The 18,871-nt window shown below is 38.6% G+C and overlaps 3 protein-coding genes and 1 long non-coding RNA gene across 5 annotated transcripts; 2 read left to right on the plus strand and 2 right to left on the minus strand.

Annotated features, from left to right (window-relative positions):
• The first annotated feature begins 171 nt into the window (after positions 1–171).
• LOC110049479 (uncharacterized) lies at positions 172–5,205 on the plus strand. The gene is made up of 2 exons (XM_089296695.1): positions 172–502; positions 2,682–5,205. Exons 1-2 carry the CDS (start codon positions 472–474, stop codon positions 3,938–3,940), a joined length of 1,290 nt encoding a protein of 429 aa, XP_089152821.1. The 5' UTR covers positions 172–471; the 3' UTR covers positions 3,941–5,205.
• On the minus strand, positions 5,086–9,283 carry LOC110049475 (haloacid dehalogenase-like hydrolase domain-containing protein 2). The gene is made up of 5 exons (XM_020755268.2): positions 9,012–9,283; positions 8,593–8,886; positions 6,951–7,167; positions 6,455–6,518; positions 5,086–6,269 (listed from the first exon to the last, which is right to left on the minus strand). Exons 1-5 carry the CDS (start codon positions 9,104–9,106, stop codon positions 6,169–6,171), a joined length of 771 nt encoding a protein of 256 aa, XP_020610927.1. The 5' UTR covers positions 9,107–9,283; the 3' UTR covers positions 5,086–6,168.
• A 1,116-nt stretch (positions 9,284–10,399) lies between these two features.
• On the minus strand, positions 10,400–18,840 carry LOC110049516 (DNA replication factor CDC6-like). Of its 2 annotated transcripts, none has more exons than XM_089296694.1 (13): positions 18,554–18,840; positions 17,612–17,746; positions 16,579–16,695; positions 16,166–16,365; positions 15,620–15,786; positions 14,637–14,743; positions 14,477–14,539; positions 14,196–14,272; positions 13,747–13,850; positions 13,110–13,174; positions 12,615–12,829; positions 11,878–12,018; positions 10,400–11,697 (listed from the first exon to the last, which is right to left on the minus strand). In XM_089296694.1, exons 1-13 carry the CDS (start codon positions 18,711–18,713, stop codon positions 11,593–11,595), a joined length of 1,656 nt encoding a protein of 551 aa, XP_089152820.1. In that variant the 5' UTR covers positions 18,714–18,840; the 3' UTR covers positions 10,400–11,592. The 2 variants fall into 2 exon arrangements, with proteins under 2 accessions (XP_089152820.1, XP_089152819.1); XM_089296693.1 differs by having other exon boundaries at positions 15,608–15,786.
• Positions 11,912–13,644, plus strand: LOC149107422 (uncharacterized). The gene is made up of 3 exons (XR_016209356.1): positions 11,912–12,003; positions 12,663–12,852; positions 13,152–13,644. It is a non-coding gene; the product is annotated as an uncharacterized LOC149107422 (long non-coding RNA).
• Positions 18,841–18,871: the final 31 nt, after the last annotated feature.

Here is an 18,871-nt window from a genome sequence, read left to right on the forward strand (position 1 = left end):
TATCTCATTCTACCCACGAGAACGTGTTCTGGATTTGGAAATGAGCCCAGCGTTTGGCTCGTTGAAGAGGCTTCGGCGTTTCATGCACAAGTTTAATCTAAGTGGACTTCAACGGTAGAGACCTTTAACCAGTAACAGGGTCGATTTGCCATGACTGACAAAAGACTTAGAACAGGTAAGTGAAACGGGGTGAGTAGTTTTTATTCACCATTGAACAGGGTGCATTCAAAGGCGTTAAAGAACTTCTCACCAAATAGAACGCTTGTCAATACTTAGGAAATTCGAGAATTTTCATTGCACTAGCTAACCCAACTATCTCGGAATCATGCACAGTTCAGTTCTCGTTCATAACAAATTTCCAAGTCATTAGTAACCTGACTAAAAGATTCACTGCAGTCAATTGAGGTTCGTGTCCCTTCGAACTTATTTAACTGCCTCGTCTCTTCTCACTGAACAACTTCAACCGACTTAATGCCGACTCCGAAAACCGTGGACTTCGAAGGTATGTTAAACTGTAATATATAGCTGCAGTCATTTGATTCGAATTATGAAATTCTCTAAATTAAATCCGAGCGTTAATTTTTAATCAGTTGAAACAAACTAGGTAAGAAAGGCTATTTTCGAAACTAACTTCATTTAGTTTGAGGTAAATAAGTTTGGACTTGTAGAAATAACCTTTCAAATTATTAACCTTCATTAGCTTATTTCGAGGCTTCGTATTCGAGTGGACTAATCTGTTGGTTAATAGCGATGGCCTCCCATAGATATTCAGTAACAGGTTGTTTTTCATAAACCAACACATTTTCTTGCTTCCTTGAATAAATTGAGCACCAGTTAACAAATTTTGCTAATGAAATTTTACAGCAGCAGCACTCTGGAACCAGAAGATGAGAATTAGTACTATTATAATTATCTTTTAACAAATGGCCGGTTTGCAAACAATGACAAAATCATCACAAAGGGAATTTAAGAACAGTTTTCGAATTTTATGACAAACAAACAAACGAACCAATTAGAGCTTGAGGCAAGATTAGCGTAACCAGCGGCAAGCGACCGGAAAGCGCGGGAAAGTCGCGTGTGGTAATACTGGGTTTAACGCATGATTGGTTGGTTGAATGGAGCGGTTTTCAACTGAATGGCGTAAAACCATAACCAAAGTAATAACTTTGGCCAATTACAAAGAACAGACACAATACGCTGAACCAATCAAGACTCGAAGCAAATCACCATGTAACCGTTGCGAAGCGCGGGAAAACGTGTACTGTACGAGTGAGTCACGATTGGTTTAATTTGACGACTGACTGGATGACAGATGGCGCGAACTATTTAAGCCAATCACTTAGCGTAATGATACAAAAATTTATGACTTTCGACAATCAAGTGAAAAGCGCTCTATCGCCTCCGTTCAGATTGGTCAGCGTACCTTTTACACCGTTTTTCCACGCTCAAGATTTCACTAGTTGAAAAAGCATCAACACGGATTTCCAGGCATTGAACATTTATCGTCAATACAAAATGAAAAAAAAAAAAAAAGAAAAAAAAAACATATCGTCGATTGAGGGTATTGTTTTCGTTTGTTTTTATCTAGATCACCTCGACATTCTTAATTTGCGCAGTAAAATGCTTCTCGTTGCTTGTAGTTCTCCACATTTTAGTTCTGTTGAATAGGTACAAAGAGCCATTTCGGTTGGTTTTGATTTAAAATAAACAGACTGAATAAACTAAAGGTGGGAATAGATTACACTTTGTGCGCACATCTCTTTATAAGCAGAAGTACAAGACCGAACCCTTGTATTTTAAAGCATTAATTTGCGCAGTAAAATGCTTCTCGTTGCTTGTAGTTCTCCACATTTTAGTTCTGTTGAATAGGTACAAAGAGCCATTTCGGTTGGTTTTGATTTAAAATAAACAGACTGAATAAACTAAAGGTGGGAATAGATTACACTTTGTGCGCACATCTCTTTATAAGCAGAAGTAGAAATCGCTTTTGAGACGTGCCTCCCAGGGGGGATGGAATGTTCCCTTGATCCCTTAGCTTGGAAATTTCACTTTTTCACACCCTTGTTTCCCATCATGATAAATTCCATTTTTCTCTAATTTTTTTGTCAAAGTTCCCTTTAATAGTACAGATATCCCCTGTTCCCTAAAATTAATCCCAAAAATATCTCTGGTTCTCTTGAAATAAATGACCATGTTCCCTTGTTCCTCAAAACCTCTGGGATACCCTCACTTTAAAATCTTCAACATTACATGCAACAATTTAAAAGTTAAATAGGTAATGCCGAAGCACAACCATCGGCCATTCACTGCATTCTGCTTATCGAATCTCTAAAAAAACTCGACAAGTGGTCTTCTTTTTAGACTTTCTTTTTCTGAGCGCTAAACCGTGGTCTGATGCGGGTATCGTCGCCATTTTGGTTGTATTTTAAAGCATTAGAACTTGCTTATGTTGAGTGCAATATTCAAACATGTATCCGTGCCTTGATCTATTACTGACAGGATAAAAGCTAGTGCTTTAAGTCCTAAGCTCGATGAGTTTATTCTCCTCGTTAATTCCACATATTTATGTTATCGTCAATTTTGAGAATGTCGTTGTTTATCAAGACAATTACTCCTTTGCCTCTTTATTCTTATTTGTTTTTGATGTTTCCTTCAGCGAATGTTTCTTTTCCTGTTTATAGGAGAAACCTGTTGTCTGTTTCGACAAAGTTGTTCAGCATTCCTCTTCATCGTTACCTTGTTATACGTCTATTACTTCTCGTGTTTCATGAAAAATGAACTGCGAACCCCTTACCACCCTCCTCAACCCCTGTCCACTCACTTACTCTGTCGTGGCGCGCTTAAAACGCTGACCAATGGGAACTGGATGCGGAGAAACGTCAGTGATGACGTTGTGCGGAACAGAAAGAGACTGGATATTATGTTGCGGGAGCGTAAAGGTTGGCCCGAGCGGTTGTTTCACGGAGATCTCCGTTGCGGACCTTTATTTCCCCTTCCTCGTAAAGTTAGAAATCCAAGCAGACCTTATGTGTTAGATGTACAATCGCAGTGCGATACTGAAAGTAATAATTACTGTTGCCAAGGAAACACGGGCTGGTGTGGGCATGGTGACAAATTCTGCGACTGCCCCAGCTGCATAAATTACAAGTCGTTCATCTCCGCTGAGCTTGCGCAATGGCAGCCACTCAAAGGTTGCCATGTCAAGAACTTCACGCAATCTTCTGCGTGCGAGTCGATGTCACGCGGGATAAGTAGCGTGACGTTTGTTGGCGATTCCCTAGTGCGACATTTCTTCTCGGCAATGGTTATTCTCTTGACGAACGATCCACTCTATGGTGCACTGAAGTTCACAACTCCGACCAAGATGCGTGACATCTGTAGAGGTGACAGTCAGTTTGTGGATAGCATCTGTCACGTGCATACTGCCATGACGTGGCGTGACATTATGGACAATCCAAATTTTTGCGACGGCTGGGCAAGGTTTCAAATTTCCTACGTGAAAGCGTACAAAGTGGAGACGGCAGGGCTGGCCCTTCTCGCGATCAAAAAACTCTTGAACAAAGTTGGCTCAGTTGTTCTCATGGGAATTGGAATTCACAACAACTTCAATGCGTCAGCGGTTATCCAATTTTACCTTGAGCCCGCAGTGCGACTGGTTTCAACGTCCAATAATGGCTGGCCGCACCTTATTTGGCTATCAACCCATTCGATGGGTCCTTTGAAGCCAATCAATTATCACAGGGACCAGGGAAACCCGGCAATATTGTCATTCAATAACCAGTTATCAGAATACTGCAACCAGCACAACGTGGCGTTGTTTGATACCTTCAACATGACAATGGGAGTTCACAGTTTTGACGGTACGCACTTCGGAGTTGGTGTTAACACCATGAAAGTACAAATCCTCTTGAACTACTTGGAGGAAACGTTTTCAAGGTGATGGGCAAGAAGGGGTACTTTTACTGAGTTGAAGCTCCCCCTCTCCTCCCCTTGTGCAAATTACAGGGTGTTGACCACACCCCTACGGTATTGTATGTTTCCCTCATCTCCACCCGCTATCGTAGAATATTTACCCAAAGTGTTCACTAAGTGAAGAATGTTACTTGACCTAACGAAAGTCATTAGAAAAAGGTTTAACAACGGAATTTGTGTGAATAATAATTTCAAACGAATTCCTGAATGCAGAGGACCACATAACGCAGGCTAAAAGAAAACTGAAGAAAGTTTCTTCTGGCAGAAAACTGTTCTTGTAGAGAATACTGAACAGACACACCACTCAAGGTGCGAAGAAAATTATGAAGAAAACAGGAAGACCAATATTTCGACCAGAGTCCCGAACGGCTCCTAAAATTTGAATAGCAATCTGAGTGACATATATTTAGTAATGACAAGGATACAGTTTAAAACGAGAGCATTCGGAGAAGAGCTTCTAAAAATTACGGATGAGTGCTCCGTAAGGCTTCAAAACATCTGAAAAAACCTGACCAGTCAGCAACTCAATGAACTGTCTGGAGTACATGATAACAAGTACCAATTTTTTTACGTGCCAAAGTCTATGTTTCTGAGACTTTTGACACCAGCATTGCGTGTTAAATAGGTTATGTATCAATTCCACATTGTTTCACCTTGACATATCATATGTTTTGTATTTCACGAGATTAAAGTTGCAACACCAAATCTCCTGGCCCTGGTCGTTCGAATGCTGGATAACGCAATCCACGGGATAAATCGCTATCCATTGGATAAGTGGTAACAAAACAAATTACGCTATCCACTAGATAGTGATTTATCTGGTGGATAGCATTATCCACCTTGTGAACAACCGGGGCCTGACTGATATATAAGAAACGAAATGACGATAGAAGGGCTGCAAGTCTTGGGCAAAAACCTTTCTCTCGGTTGTAGTGCTTTTGAGTCCAAACTTCTTTTGAAGATTTTTTGTAAAACGAGTCAAACTCTAATAAAAATTCCTCAGAACAAGATAATGGTTAACTTGTTAAAACGTTACCACACACTCCCAAAGAAATCCACATCTAATTTAACATGGAAAATCTAAATTGGTTTTCTACATTTAACGGGACAGAATTTATTTTATTTGTCATTTTTATTGTAAGATATATAATATCTTGTACATATTATATTAAATCTAAAAAAATAATAATAAATAAATAACAACTTTTCATGTGCAAAGACCATGTCAATCCACAGTGTGATAATAAAGTTGTTTCCTTACTTCTCAATAAATTATTTATTTATTTCTCAGTCCATTAGCAATACATGCTAAGAGGCCTAACACGTCTCATCTAAAACCATGAGGATAGATAAAGGTTATCTATCTATTTATCTTTTTAAGAGAATGACACAATCCAAGAAATGAAAGTCTGCATACAAGCCAAGTGGCCGAACAGGCCAGAGCTTATGCCGGTTTCTGTCGCATGAAGCGACTAGGAGTATTTCTACTCCCCCCTGGATGGGATGCAAGTTTATTGCAGGGTTACCCCCAGCATTAAATTCGCCTGTACCCATTTATACACCTGGATGGAGAGAGGCACTGTGAGGGTAAAGTGTCTTGCCTAAGAACACAACACAATGTCCCTGGCCAGGGTTTGAACCCAGAGCACTTGATCCGCAGTCAAACACACTAATCATGAGGCCACCGCACCTCCCACAATCCAGTAAATACTGTATTGTAATTTATTAAAATAGTAGTTTGATGCTCTAGTTAATTAGTTTCTGCTCTAGTTAATTGCTGCTTATGCTTATGCTTCCTGCGTATGAAACAACTGGCAGATATCTAAACTTATTATTGTCATCACCAAGACAGCTACATTATACGTTTTGAAGTCAATTGTTGAGGTCTGTAAACAAGCATCTTTGGAAAACTAGCCATCTCTACCAGATCTTGCATTGAACAACACTTGTATCTCTTGAGTATCGATCAGTGTTCCAGATAAGCAAGGGGTCTCAGGTCAAAAACCCGACAAGGTCAGCGACATGATCCAGCAAATTAATAGAAAATTTATGATGATTTGGTTGGAGCATTGGAAATTGACCCGTTGGAATTCTTGATTGGCACCATACCTTGAAAACTTATCTGGAACCCTGATCGATCTTAGGTGGAAATGAACTCGAGATGAATGACAGTGACCACACTCTCCTGTGGTGTCGTCATAGCATTGTGAGTATCTGATCAACAGCAGCTGAGAAATCTTTACAGACAGCAAATGGGGCTCTCTCAAGGCGATGTTCATCCCCATCGCGGTATTTACCTACAAGGTTAATATTTCAATTCAGTAATCCAAGCTCACATAATACATGCATATTCTGTTTCTAACATCATAGGCACACATTATAGGCATGCAATGTGTGCAGGATATGTATCTGTACTTTGTTTTGCAAACCTTGTGGGCCAATGGTACCAGCAAATACATGTAATTTAGAAATTTCAACTTGCCTGTTTGGACAAGAAATCCTTTGATCCCTGTGGCCTCTGCTCCTCCAATGTCATCCCTTGCATCCTGTTGATAAGAAAATGGTTTATTACTCTATACTGATATTGAAAGGTGTGACAATACTGTACCATCATTAAATGGTTTTTAAAATTTACTTAACGTCACATGCAGTGAAAAAAGCATTCAAAGCATAAACATCAAGACATTTAAAGAGAATGTCTGTGGCTAGATCTGGAAGTGAGGGGTGGTGTTAAGGGGGTTGTATCCCCTTCTAACATTTTTTTTTTGGGGGGTTTTTGGTATTTTCCTGAAGGGGCATGCCCCTCTCTCGTAGGGGTAACAACTTATACGCTCATAAGTACAATTACCCTTCTTCTTCATTACGTCTCCCTGTCCATCTATAATAAAAGTGACAAAAGGAAAATCGATATTCAAACACTTGGATCAAGACAGCTAAAGAAACATATCTCACAACACCAGCTTTCAGGCTTGACTTACATCCCCGATCATAACTGCAGATTGTGGATCACATCCTATCTCTTTCAGTGCCTGCTGGAAAAATGAGGGCTGTGGCTTGCCAACAACTTCAGCTTTGACATCTGATGCAAATTCAAGAGCAGTTACAAAGGGACCTGGGCCTAGTGCCAGTCCATCTCCTCTTTTGTAGTAACGTACTTTGTGAATTGCAATTAGAGGACAACCTTCAAGCAAAAGTCTGGAAAGCACATGAAAAATTATCATTTTCACTGGCACCATTCCAGATAGTGTAGAAAGAGGGGTAGGTTTATTCACGAGATATGTGTAGAAATAGGGTATCAAAAACCCAGGGAGTGGAATTCCCCTATAAAAAGGAACGGAGTGCTCGTTGGAAATTTTGAAACGCACTCCCAAGAGGTACCAAGATGCTGTTTTGTGGGCGTGGCTTGAAATGTTTTTCACCATTAAGAGGCACCAATTCTAAAACAACAAGTGTTACATTATGTCCTGTCGTATTTATTTTGCCTCAATACCCTTAAAAGGTACCACAGAAGCTCCTGTTGTGGACCTTTTCAGGCTTAATACTTTAAGAGTTACCTGCTTTTTTAACCCCTAAAAGGTACGACAAGCACACCTGTCCTTTTATAAGGGAGTCCCCTCCGAGGTCTAAAACTGTCGGTTAGGTTTTAAAAAGGGCCTTTCAAGATATATCGTTCACTCTGTGATGAGGAGGTGCAAAGACCTTTCTGGGGCCTATTAGAACTCAAAATAATGCTTTGGGGACTCTTTAGAGTACAAATTTTCTGGTGGTCCCTTTTTGGGTAGAAAGATTTCTGCAGGTCTCTTTGCAGGGTCGGTGAAAACGTACTGTAGGTATCTGAAAGGGATAACATTTTCTATAGATGGTACAGGGCTACCTTTTCTGTCAAAAATGGCATTTAAAAGGTTAAGGGTTTGCACCTTGGGGTGGAGCCTCTTTATATTAACCGTTCTTGAGTACCCCCTCCGTCTGGGTGTGTTAGTATTCATCTTACTCTGTCTTTATCTACAACATTCATAACCCAGCAAATATTAATGTTACAGGGGTACCCTGTGGGTACTTTGGGAAATGTCAAATCATTGTGGCAGTGTATTAATAACTTCGATAATAACTGAAATTACAGCTTGTATCTACTATAATAAGCATATAATATGATACTATAATTAAGCATATATGATCGGATCATGTGTACTTAGGCATCTGCAGTTGAGTCTTGATCGATACCCTTGATTGACTGTTGATCAAAACTTGATCAGCATCTCAATTAACACTTGACTGACATCTTGATCAACATCCAGTCAACACCTGATTGACATCTCAGTTAACAGTTGGTTGACAGTCAACTAATTTTCGCAGACATGTCATGGAGCATTGATCGATACATATGAGTCAGTCAATATTTGGCCAACTGTGTTGATCAAGATGTTAATCGATTATCAGTCGAGTGTCAACCGAGTATCAATCAAGATGTTGATTGAGTGTCAATCAAGGGTAGATCAAGGGTCGATGGAGGGATCGATCGATACTCAACTGCAAATGCCCTTAGTACACATGATTCATATAATCTTATATCAACGATACAGTAACAGGATATAGGAGGCCATGGGTAGAAAGGTCCTATACCTGAAGGCTTTGTTGAGTAATTCATAATTAAAGCAATCGGGAGCAAGTCCTACAACAACCGCGTTAGGATCGTTGACATCAACACCTTTGAAGTCCTCGAGCGCATCTTGCTGCAACAACAACATTGGACGTAACTTTCTCTGATCAACTAATCGACGAGCCGCAGTAAGCGAGGTGAATACTTCTTCTGCTTTTATATCGAATCCTATGCCAGTTAAACGCCTCAGTAACGTCTCTTTTGACTCTTTTGTGGTGTTAGTCACAAATCGCACAGAAACTCCTGTTTCACGAAGTCTGCGAAAAACACAAAACACTGACAAAATCGCGTAAAATTCAAAGAATATCGTCATTGTAATCTCTCGTTAGATTTCAATATTAAAATTTAGAAATGATAAAATAAACGAATGGACCCTATATACCTTTTAAGAGCTTCGATAGAACCAGGAATTACCGTATTTTCAACGTGAATTGTGCCGCTAAGATCAACAAGAACTCCGCGAATTTTAGCCGCCATTTTGTATTTGGACGTGATCGCTGACCATTCGTGGGCGCTGATTGAAGAACTCTTGTGCCCAGTCTCTGAGTCGGTCCCAGAGTACTGTTTCCCTCCATTCTATTTGCCGTGAAAGTGGAAGTCTTTTCAACCTTCTCATTTCTAGATATGCCTGTCAGGCCGAACTCAGCAGTTATCGAATTTAGTGCAGTGTTAAAAAAGGTGTCATTTAGGGCCACTTGGAGAAGTAAAGTAATGTCCAACATTCAATTCATTTTTGCGGTAAATATCCCGTACTCTGTAAATTTCAACTTCAAAAACAAGATGTCCTGGAAAATCTGTTCTAAATATTCCATTTAATATTCCCACAATTATCCTGTATCTCATTACTTTTACCTAAAATCCTGAATCCCAAAAACCCCTAATATGGCCTCAGTAGTCAGGTATGTAAATGTTATCTTTAAACAGTTCTTCATAGGTGAAAGCTTTTTCTATTCAAACCAGAGTAAATCTGGTAATTGGTCAGTGGAAAATATAGACTGTGGAACTGCAGACTGTAGCCTGCAGACTGAGGGTAAAATGCAGACTGAAGGTAAAAGGTAGACTGTAGACCAGGGATAAAATGCAGACTGCAGACTGCAGACTACAGAGTTTGAAGTATTTATCAAGTTATTTCCATTATAATTATCAAGGGCTAACCATAGAGGGTTGTTCAGCCTGAATATCACTGCGGCTAGGCTGAATTAATCTCTTTGGTTAGCCTGAATTTCACTCACTTAAACACGTTCCTGTTCGCCTGTTTACAGTTAGCTCTCAATGATAGAAATGGTAACAGTGCGGATCTAGGGGAGGGGCCTGAGGGGCCTGTCACCCCCTTCCTTACTTTGGAAAAAAAAGAAAATTGCTGGGGGAAGAAAAGCTGGCAGTGCAAGCAAAACAACCCCCCCCCCCCCCCTTAGCTCAAGACCTGGACCTGCTACTGAGTAACACAATTCAGTTGTACAGTCTAGTCTGCAGTCTGCATTTTACCCCCCTGGCATGCAGCCTGCATGTTACCCTCAGTCTACATTGTACCTGGTCTGCAGTCTGTAGTATGCAGTCCACAGTCTGTGTTTTACACTGACTGATCTGGTAATTGTCTGTAGCTTAATAGAATGGCATCTTTTAAAGTTCGAATAAATTTTGTGGCAATGTACAGAGATTGGCCTGCCTTAGGAGTTTTCAATTCTCCAACAAACATCCAACTATCCTTAACATGATAGTCTGCCCCTTGGAATCCCTTCCCAGGAAACAATAGTTGATGATAAAATCAAATGGCTTTAAAAACCTTTATTGTGAACGTTGCAAACTTATCTACATCAATAAATTAAATCCTCAATAAAAATAATATTTTACAAAATACAATGTTGTAATAAAGCAGCTTTCAAAATTTGAATCCTAAATGTTCTGCAAGGCTCATGTACATATCATTAAGACTGATAACTGAAGCATTTTATCAAACAATGTTAAGAAAGCTTAGCTTTCACATACCATAAAGTTACTATTTGTGGTGACAACCAAATTTTGTTGTTTACTTTTACAGCTTGTTTGATTTTTAGACTGATTTTGCTGACCCCAGCTAAAACTACTTAGCAGTTTTCCTTCTAGCGATGTTTAAAATTAGTAAATTTTAATGGTACTACCAAACTTCCCAAATTAAGTTGTTACTAAAAATAGTAAGTAAGTATTTAGTGTGTGGTATAAAATATGTACAAATCTACAAAAATAATTGAGCCATAATTATTTTAAAGAAACTTAACTGGCAGTCATTCAGATCAAAAAGCTCAGAAGTACACCAAAAAAAGTGGTGTTTAAATTATCATATACCAGCATCCAAGCTAGGTTAGACAACAGTTTTCTAAGTTATGTCTTAAGGGATACTTCATAATATATTATGACCATTTACTATGATAATATATTATGTAGCTAGAATCATGGGCACATATACACTTGACAGTGTGTGCAAAGGGCCACTGGTAGATATGTATCTTTAGCTCTCTCCACGCATGCATTGCGGGCCTATCATGCTAGATCTTACAACTGATGTTGAATTACAGGCATGCAATGCATGCAAAGGCTTTGTAGTAGCAGCATTTTGCACGCATTGCGTGCTTATGTTATTGATAATACTTTAACGCTTCTGCAGTTTTCTTGTCTTTAGCTTTTAACATGTTTATGTCTTAACTTAGTATATATAAGAGGATAAGTTCACATGCACATCAACTTTACAGTTTAATGTGCATGACTACTGAGACAAGAAAAGCCTAAATATTAAAGATAAAATTTCTGTCTGTTAGAAGTTGTTTCAGCAAACTGCTAATGAGAATGATCAAATTGTCACATTTAACCTTGGTTTAAAGTTCTGTAAAGTTGATTGGTCTCTTCGTGTTTAAGTTCTGTGATCAGACCACTTTTGCACACACAGAAAATTTCTTTTTGACAAACGTTCTACAACACTTATTTAATATTTAGTTCTTTGAAGCAGTTGGCATTCCTTCTTGAAGAATACTGGACAACAAAGTTTTGTCTTGTAGGGCATAGTCCACCTCTCTTTCATCTATTTTAAGTGTCACCTGGATGCAAAAAGACAAATTTTTAAATATTAGTTATTTTCCTGATTACCTTGAGGTAGGTCCTTGCCCAGTAGTCACTTTTGTCTTCAAACTCTTAATAACTCCATCAGCTTAAAAACTTATTTAATAGATCAAAATATGACAGTTGACTGAAAGCAAATCATTGAGTTGCTAACTTACCTTCATTGATCTTGTATCCTTAGCTCTCTTTATGCCGAGAAGTCCTCTGGTTTCCAGGATGTTACAGAGTCCAAGAAAATCTTCCTGGCCAAGCTGTGAAACCTTTCGTCTGATACATATTTTACAGTAGGTGTCATGAAACTGTAAAGAAAGAAATCATTTACACGAGGTTAACATCTACACGATTATATGTTGTGACAGAAAACATCCATACTTCTCAGGGCTTTATGGCTTGCAACCCCCCCCCCCCCCCCTTTTCATCTCTCTGGAAATTCCAGTTTTTTGTTCAATACTTTTCTTTATTTTGTTATTTTTTTTTTGGCTTTTGAGACCCCCCTCCCCCTCCCCATTGGAATTTCCAAGAACCCTCCCAGGGGTGGGTATGGAGATTTTCTGGAATCATTAAATATTGTAGTCAGCATCATAGTTCTGCAATGCTTGCAGAATTTTAACCTAGTCATAGATTTTAATAATTGCATCTTTTAGTTAGGTTTTTATTCTTTTTAATCTTATGCAATTGTAAGCGCATTGAGAATTCTAAATGCACAATCAGAACCTTTTTATTATTATTATTATTATTATTATTATTATTATATAATTTTCTAGTCAAGGATTATATGCCAGTCTACAATGAACACAGAGTAACTAGCATAGCTCCATAATGCATAAAAACAGAGAGATAATAAATTATTGTCTGCCAACCCCAAAGTAAAAGTGTTTTTCCTCAATTTGTTTACCTTTCCTAACACAACCTCTTTAGTGTTCCGTTCTTTTGTCATCAACAGGAAGGTGCAAATAAGAAGCTTCTGTTGTAATGGGATCGTTGGCTGTTCCACGCCAGGACCTGCCACCAGACGAGATCCATAAACCTCTGCTACGACACTGGCAATTTGGGAGATTCCAACCTTTTTAGGCTTTTGTGGAGTTTCCATTCTTTTGCATGGAGATTCAGCTGATTGGGAAAAAATATTAACGGTAAGTAAAAAAGTAATGTTGACAGTTCATTTTTTAAACTGACCAATCACTTTCAACAGACCAGACCAATAACACCATCGCCTGACAAACACTGTTCACTTGACTCTGAAGATGACTGCTGCTCAGGTTGTCAAAACATCAGTCACCAACAACAGTTCTTTTCAGAACTGCCCTCACCCAGACAATCACACTATACAAACTATTGTAAGCCAAACTCTAGCGTTAAGTATCCAAATCATTTGGATCAATGAAATTACCTTTTTTGACTGGTTGCAAAACCTGTTGTTTTCTTTCTCCAGATTCTAATACCTCTACTGCTCTCCTGAAAGCAAATTTTAAAGATTTGTCATCATCATCATCATCAGAAATATAATCTCAGGAAAACTTTTTAACCCAAATAATGAAAACCTTAATAATTAATTTCAATATATATCATGGGTCTAAAACAGTGCTGATGTAATTACTCAATTCTAGGAATCCTAAATTTGTAATCATTTAGTTAACCCCTGCTATTGTGGTGTTAACAGTTTGCCAGAACCCATTTATGCACCTGAGTGGAGAGAGACACTGAGAGAAAAGTGTCTTGCCTAAGAACCCAATAAATGCACCAACCAGTGCTTGAACGTAGACCACACGATCTTGACTCAAATACGCAAACCACCACTTACAGTAGTAGGTCTCTATTACATGTATATCTGTCAGAATCTGTGTCTACATTAATGTAGTTAGGTGGTAAAATTTGAAACTCTGTTAGATAATTTCTTATCTGTGTTTCTCTCATTCACCTAATCTCAACAGAACATTTTGTCTGAAAGACTTAGATCATAAAACTAGTCAGAACTATCAGATTAAGAAATGCAAGAATGTTGGGCACAGTTGTTTTCATTTGGTTACCTGCAGATGTCTAAAGCTTTCCTCATGTCGCCAGCCATGGCAGACACCTTTCTTGCACAGAACTGGACAGCTGCTGCGTCAAGAACGCTACTTCCTGCTTCAACCTTGAAACGAAATTTAAGAATATTCTGTTTACCTTTTTGCACGAAGCCTACAATTTACAAATCATAGAGCTGTTGGTTTCTAAGACGTTCACCAAGAGAATGGGTTGGGTGAAAGCTTGGAATAGTCTGTAGTATTTCTCCTGGGGGTGGGGGTCCCCCATATGAAAAGGATGGCCCAGTGCTCATCTACCCAGTGATATTTTTACCCCCCCCCCCCATCTTATAAATAAATACAATTATAATACAACTTGCAGCTATCTGGTAATGACCATTCAATCATGGCTATGGGTGACAGAATCCCACCCTACAGCTAAGAGCTTTACATGTAGATGGCTTTTAACTTACCAAGGAAAGTCTGTCCTGTATAATTTTCACAATCTGCTCTCTTGTGTAAGGCGCAAAGTGAAGCAGTTCTGGTTTACCTTGTGATTCAAATATGAAATGTTGTTATAGTCAAGGCAATTGTTGTTAACTAAAGATATTTATACCCATAATTTCTTATTTTATTAATTAGTTCTGTCATTAAATGCTACACCATCAAATGAGGTCGAAACCTAATTGAAATCAAAACAAAAACCAGTTAAAATTGATTTACATGACTAAATAAAAATACTTGAATTACTTACATTTAGGTCTGGCTTGTAGTCGGGGAAGAATTCTATCTGTTAAATCCAAGGCATTTGCAATCCCTTGAAAAAAGTTCAGAATTAAGAATTTTTGTGGCTCAATTTGAATAAAAGTATGAAGAAAATTATTAGACGAATGGTAATGATGACTCCTACTTACCAATGAGAATAAGTTTGGATTTTGGCAAAGATGGCCATTCAAACATGGTGTAGAGAATTTCCTGGTGTTTTGATTCAAGTTGATCCATTTCATCCAATATAAGGATCCTATAATGAAATAAATTGCGAGATTAATTGTCAGGCATAACATTTAATCTACTTTAATGTCGCTTGGTACAGCTGATTTAATTTATGACATTTCTTTTACATTTCAGAGATCAACTTAATTGCATGCCACACCATTGTGTATGCTACATTATATGTGCCAAACCATTTTCACTGAAACTAGGTGTCTGGTAAAAAACTTCAAATGCGATAGGCTTTTTCACTTAACTGTTGAGAAATGTAAAAATTTTCAGTGTGGTTAATTTTCACTGAGGCTGACATAATTTGATACCCATATGAGGAAAGTTAGCAGTCTCTCAATAAACCTCCTACAAATCTCAGGTGCCAATTAAAGCTGTTTCCAGTTAAAACTTTGACGTACCCAGTATGTCGCATACTTGCTAGGCACCTGTGGGGCAAAAATCATGATAGGCACTCAAGATATTAAAGCAACAATAATCTATTCCATAGTACACTGGTATTTTTTATTACTTGAGAATGGTTACAGATTTAGGATTTGTTAACAGGATCATGTGTACTAAAGGCATTGGCAGTCGAGTGCCGATTGATACCCTTATTGACACACCATCGACATCTCAATCAACATCCCCATCAATACTTGGTCAACAGTTGCTCTACATCTCGGTCAACAATCGGTTGACAGTCACCTAATTTTCACAGACACGCCATCGAGTGTCGATCCATACCTATGTCTGTATGAGTCAGTCGACACTCTGCCAATCGACCAACTGACAATTAAGTGTTGATCAAGTGTCAATCGAGATGTCAATCGAGTGTCAATTTAGTATCAACCGAGTATTGATTGAGATGTCTCAACTGCAGATGCCTTTTGTGCACATTAATTACCATTTAAAGTACCTTGTGAGATTTGATGAAGAAAATTCCTCTTCCAAAAACTTCTGAGTGGCCTTTGCTGGACACTTGTCTTCACCCACTAACTCAACAGCTATTTTTTTGAAAATATCTTGCGGTTGTTTCAGTGCCATACAGTTTACGAAGATAACTTGGCTCTTCCTGATCTCAGTCTAAAGAAAATTAGACGTAACATAATATAAAATCCAGTCCTTGATGAGGTTATGAACATCTAGTTTCTCCTTACAATTTTAATGCATTGTAATGCAGACAGGCGATGAGAAGATAGGAAATCATCAACTACATGTAGGGGATATTGGTTGATGTAGTGTTCCTTCAAACTTTCAGAATATTACAATGAAACTTCTTCTCTAGACTAGGGAACAGTGGCCTTTGCAGGGAGGTTTTGAGAAGAGTAAATGGAGGGGGATTTATGCATAGCTGGAAAAGAAAGAACCCATGTTATAGGGAGTGAACTGATCTGCAATGATAAAATTATATTTACGTAATATAAGTTTTGCAAACTTTACCGCAAAGCAAAGGTCTCTTTACCTTCATCTCAAGCATTATCTTGGTCAAACAAGCTGTTTTTCCTGTGCCCGGAGCTCCTGATATGTAGAGACTTCCTGGCTTTCCCTTTGGCAAATGATTCTGCAGAAAACTTCTGATTTCTGTGATCTCTTTCTCACGACACAGCAAGTTGTCAGGGTGTGAAGAATGAAGAACTCTTCTCACCGTGGAGTATTGATGGCCTGAAAGGACAACAACAGTAATATTCACTCTGAATGGCTAAAAGTGATTATTATTTACTAGGTAAATTAATCAAGGATAGGTTTGCTTCATTGCTGAGCAATCTAATTATCATTCAATGCCATAGTCAAATAAAGGTGTTTCTGACATTTTATCATTTACTATTATACCAGTAGGCTTGTGGCTGTGCTAGAAATAAAAACTGTGTTGTTTACCATCTTGACGAGCAAGTGCAAGCATTTGCTTTGCTTCTGAAGTCTTTGTATCACTGGCAGGCACATCCTTACATCTTCCTTGTTTTTCTCTTGTCTTTCCCTTTGGTGTTTCACGATCTTGAATTTGAAAGAAATCAAAAGTGTGAATTGAAATTAATATTAATAATTGTCAATAAATGCTAACTGCAATGCAAGTCATTGCATTACCACTCATTAGGAATTCTCATTAGGATGTTGTCTCTGGTGTCTTTCCGACAACTTTCTAATGTGAAGTTCCAGAAAATATCCATACTCCTGCACAGAAGGGATTGGACTTTGCTGAAGGGTAAGGTTTAAGACAAAAACACTTAAAGACATGTATCAAGCCTAGTTGGAATTTCCAGATGGGTGGGTTGGGGGGAGGCCTTCCTCGTGGGAGGTATGGATATTTTCTGGAACTTACACAATTGTCATTCTTTAGTAGGCACTCAGCTGTGTTCTGTTGGAAATCTGTGAATCTGATTGGTTCTCCCAGGGTTTTCTAAATAATTTTCCATGTTACTGTGCGTCTGTTCAGTAGTAGCTCACAGATGACACAACAATGTGGTGAGATCAAAAAATGGCACACAAGATGTAGGTGAATGCGTCACTGATGTTCCCTACTACATTTTAATGTCATCTGTGATCTGTCATCTGTGGCAACATGAAATCTATTTGTTAAATTGAAAATGAAGAGAGAACCTGCGTGCATGAACTCCTCTTCGCCCTCTTAAGATTTCAATTGGTCAATTAAACAGAAGCAATCAGAAAGCTGTTGTAGAGAACCAGTCAAAAGTTTGAGTGTTCAATTAGCATAGTGCCCATGCTTGTAAACTATAACAACCAACTTCATAAACTGCTTTACAATGATTCAATTAAGTAGATTATGACAGCTTAAGGATCCGGTACCTCAGAGAAGACATCATCATTGAAAACCAAATTCTCCGAAAAAAAATTACAATAACTGTGTGGTAAACATTAAAGAGAAGTTCAATATTGGTCTGGAGTAACATACATGTACCATCCTGTTCCGCAAATGATAGCCTCTGTTTAGGATCGGAGTTCTCTGTGTCACTGGAGGCCACATCTTCGGCTTTTCCCCTGTTGTTCTTTCTCTTCTTTGGAGATACAGTAGCTGGCGTTTGACAAGCTGAAACCAAAAAGATCAGTAGTTTTCAGCGCGCCAGGGCATTTGGACGACCGTTGGAATTGGACAATTGAATCACTGTAAAGATCTAGCTAGACCTACAATCTCCGGGACAAGACATTGCCATAAACGTGGTCAGAATTCAGTTTAATACGTGTCCTATAGTAAGTGAAATTATGCTTCGCGAGTAATTGAAGTCCCAAATAAAGAGCTATAAAGCAAAGGTTGTGAAAGTTAACAATCAAACTCAAAGTCTCGTAGGAGCCGAGTATAACGCAATCTTTGTGGATTAATTACGCCAGATATCGATGGAAGTAATAGAAGGAATAAAATACCGACAAAGAAGGCTTCGTGTAGTTATGAGAAGCCACAAGAGCTAAGGGAATGCATGTCAGATTTTGTTATTATGAGTGGTCATAGCTTTTGTGTCGACAAACCCGATGTTTGCATACGAATGAGCCGACAAATTAACCTAATCGAATTACACAGTTACACTAGTCGATGGAGAAATTTCGCCGCCAAATCGATTTTTTTGACTGTGAATTGTAGAAAAAGCTGCTACAGTACTACAGTTTCAACGATCTCGCAATTTTTCCTGGCGAGTTCAACATGTACTATATTGTTGCGCGGGAAATATACTTATTCTTTATAGTAGCCTGTGAGATTAAAAGGCTGCTGTATGTATAGATTTCATGATAAAAAATTCTTGAAAGGTAAAGTTGTGGAAAATTGCCGCATTCGTACAAAACTTTTTCTACATTTGAGGGTGAACTGAAGTGGAATAGAGAAAGGAAAATGTCTTCAGCTTACCTTTCACAGGATCTTGTCGCTTTCGAGGCGAGATCGAACAAGCTCGAGTCGGCTTGCTTTGACTGGTCTCGATCGCTCCTTCGGTGTCCTTTTGCTGCAATCGAGTCTTGCGACAACGAAATTCGATTTGCTTCTGGCTACTGCGAGTAACTCGAGGCATCTTGGAAGAGGAATAAGAAGCTAAAACTCTTGATTATAATATCCGAACGATCAAACGATGAATGAGGTCGGGAACTTTGCATAAGAAATGAATGAAAGCATCATGGACCTGAATATTCGCGCGAAAATCACTCAGCCAATCAAGGAGCAATATAGGAT

This window comes from Orbicella faveolata, unplaced genomic scaffold (genome assembly GCF_042242905.1).
Source record: "Orbicella faveolata isolate gen_17 unplaced genomic scaffold, um_ofav_v1 contig_27, whole genome shotgun sequence".
Taxonomy (NCBI): Eukaryota; Metazoa; Cnidaria; class Anthozoa; order Scleractinia; family Merulinidae; genus Orbicella; species Orbicella faveolata.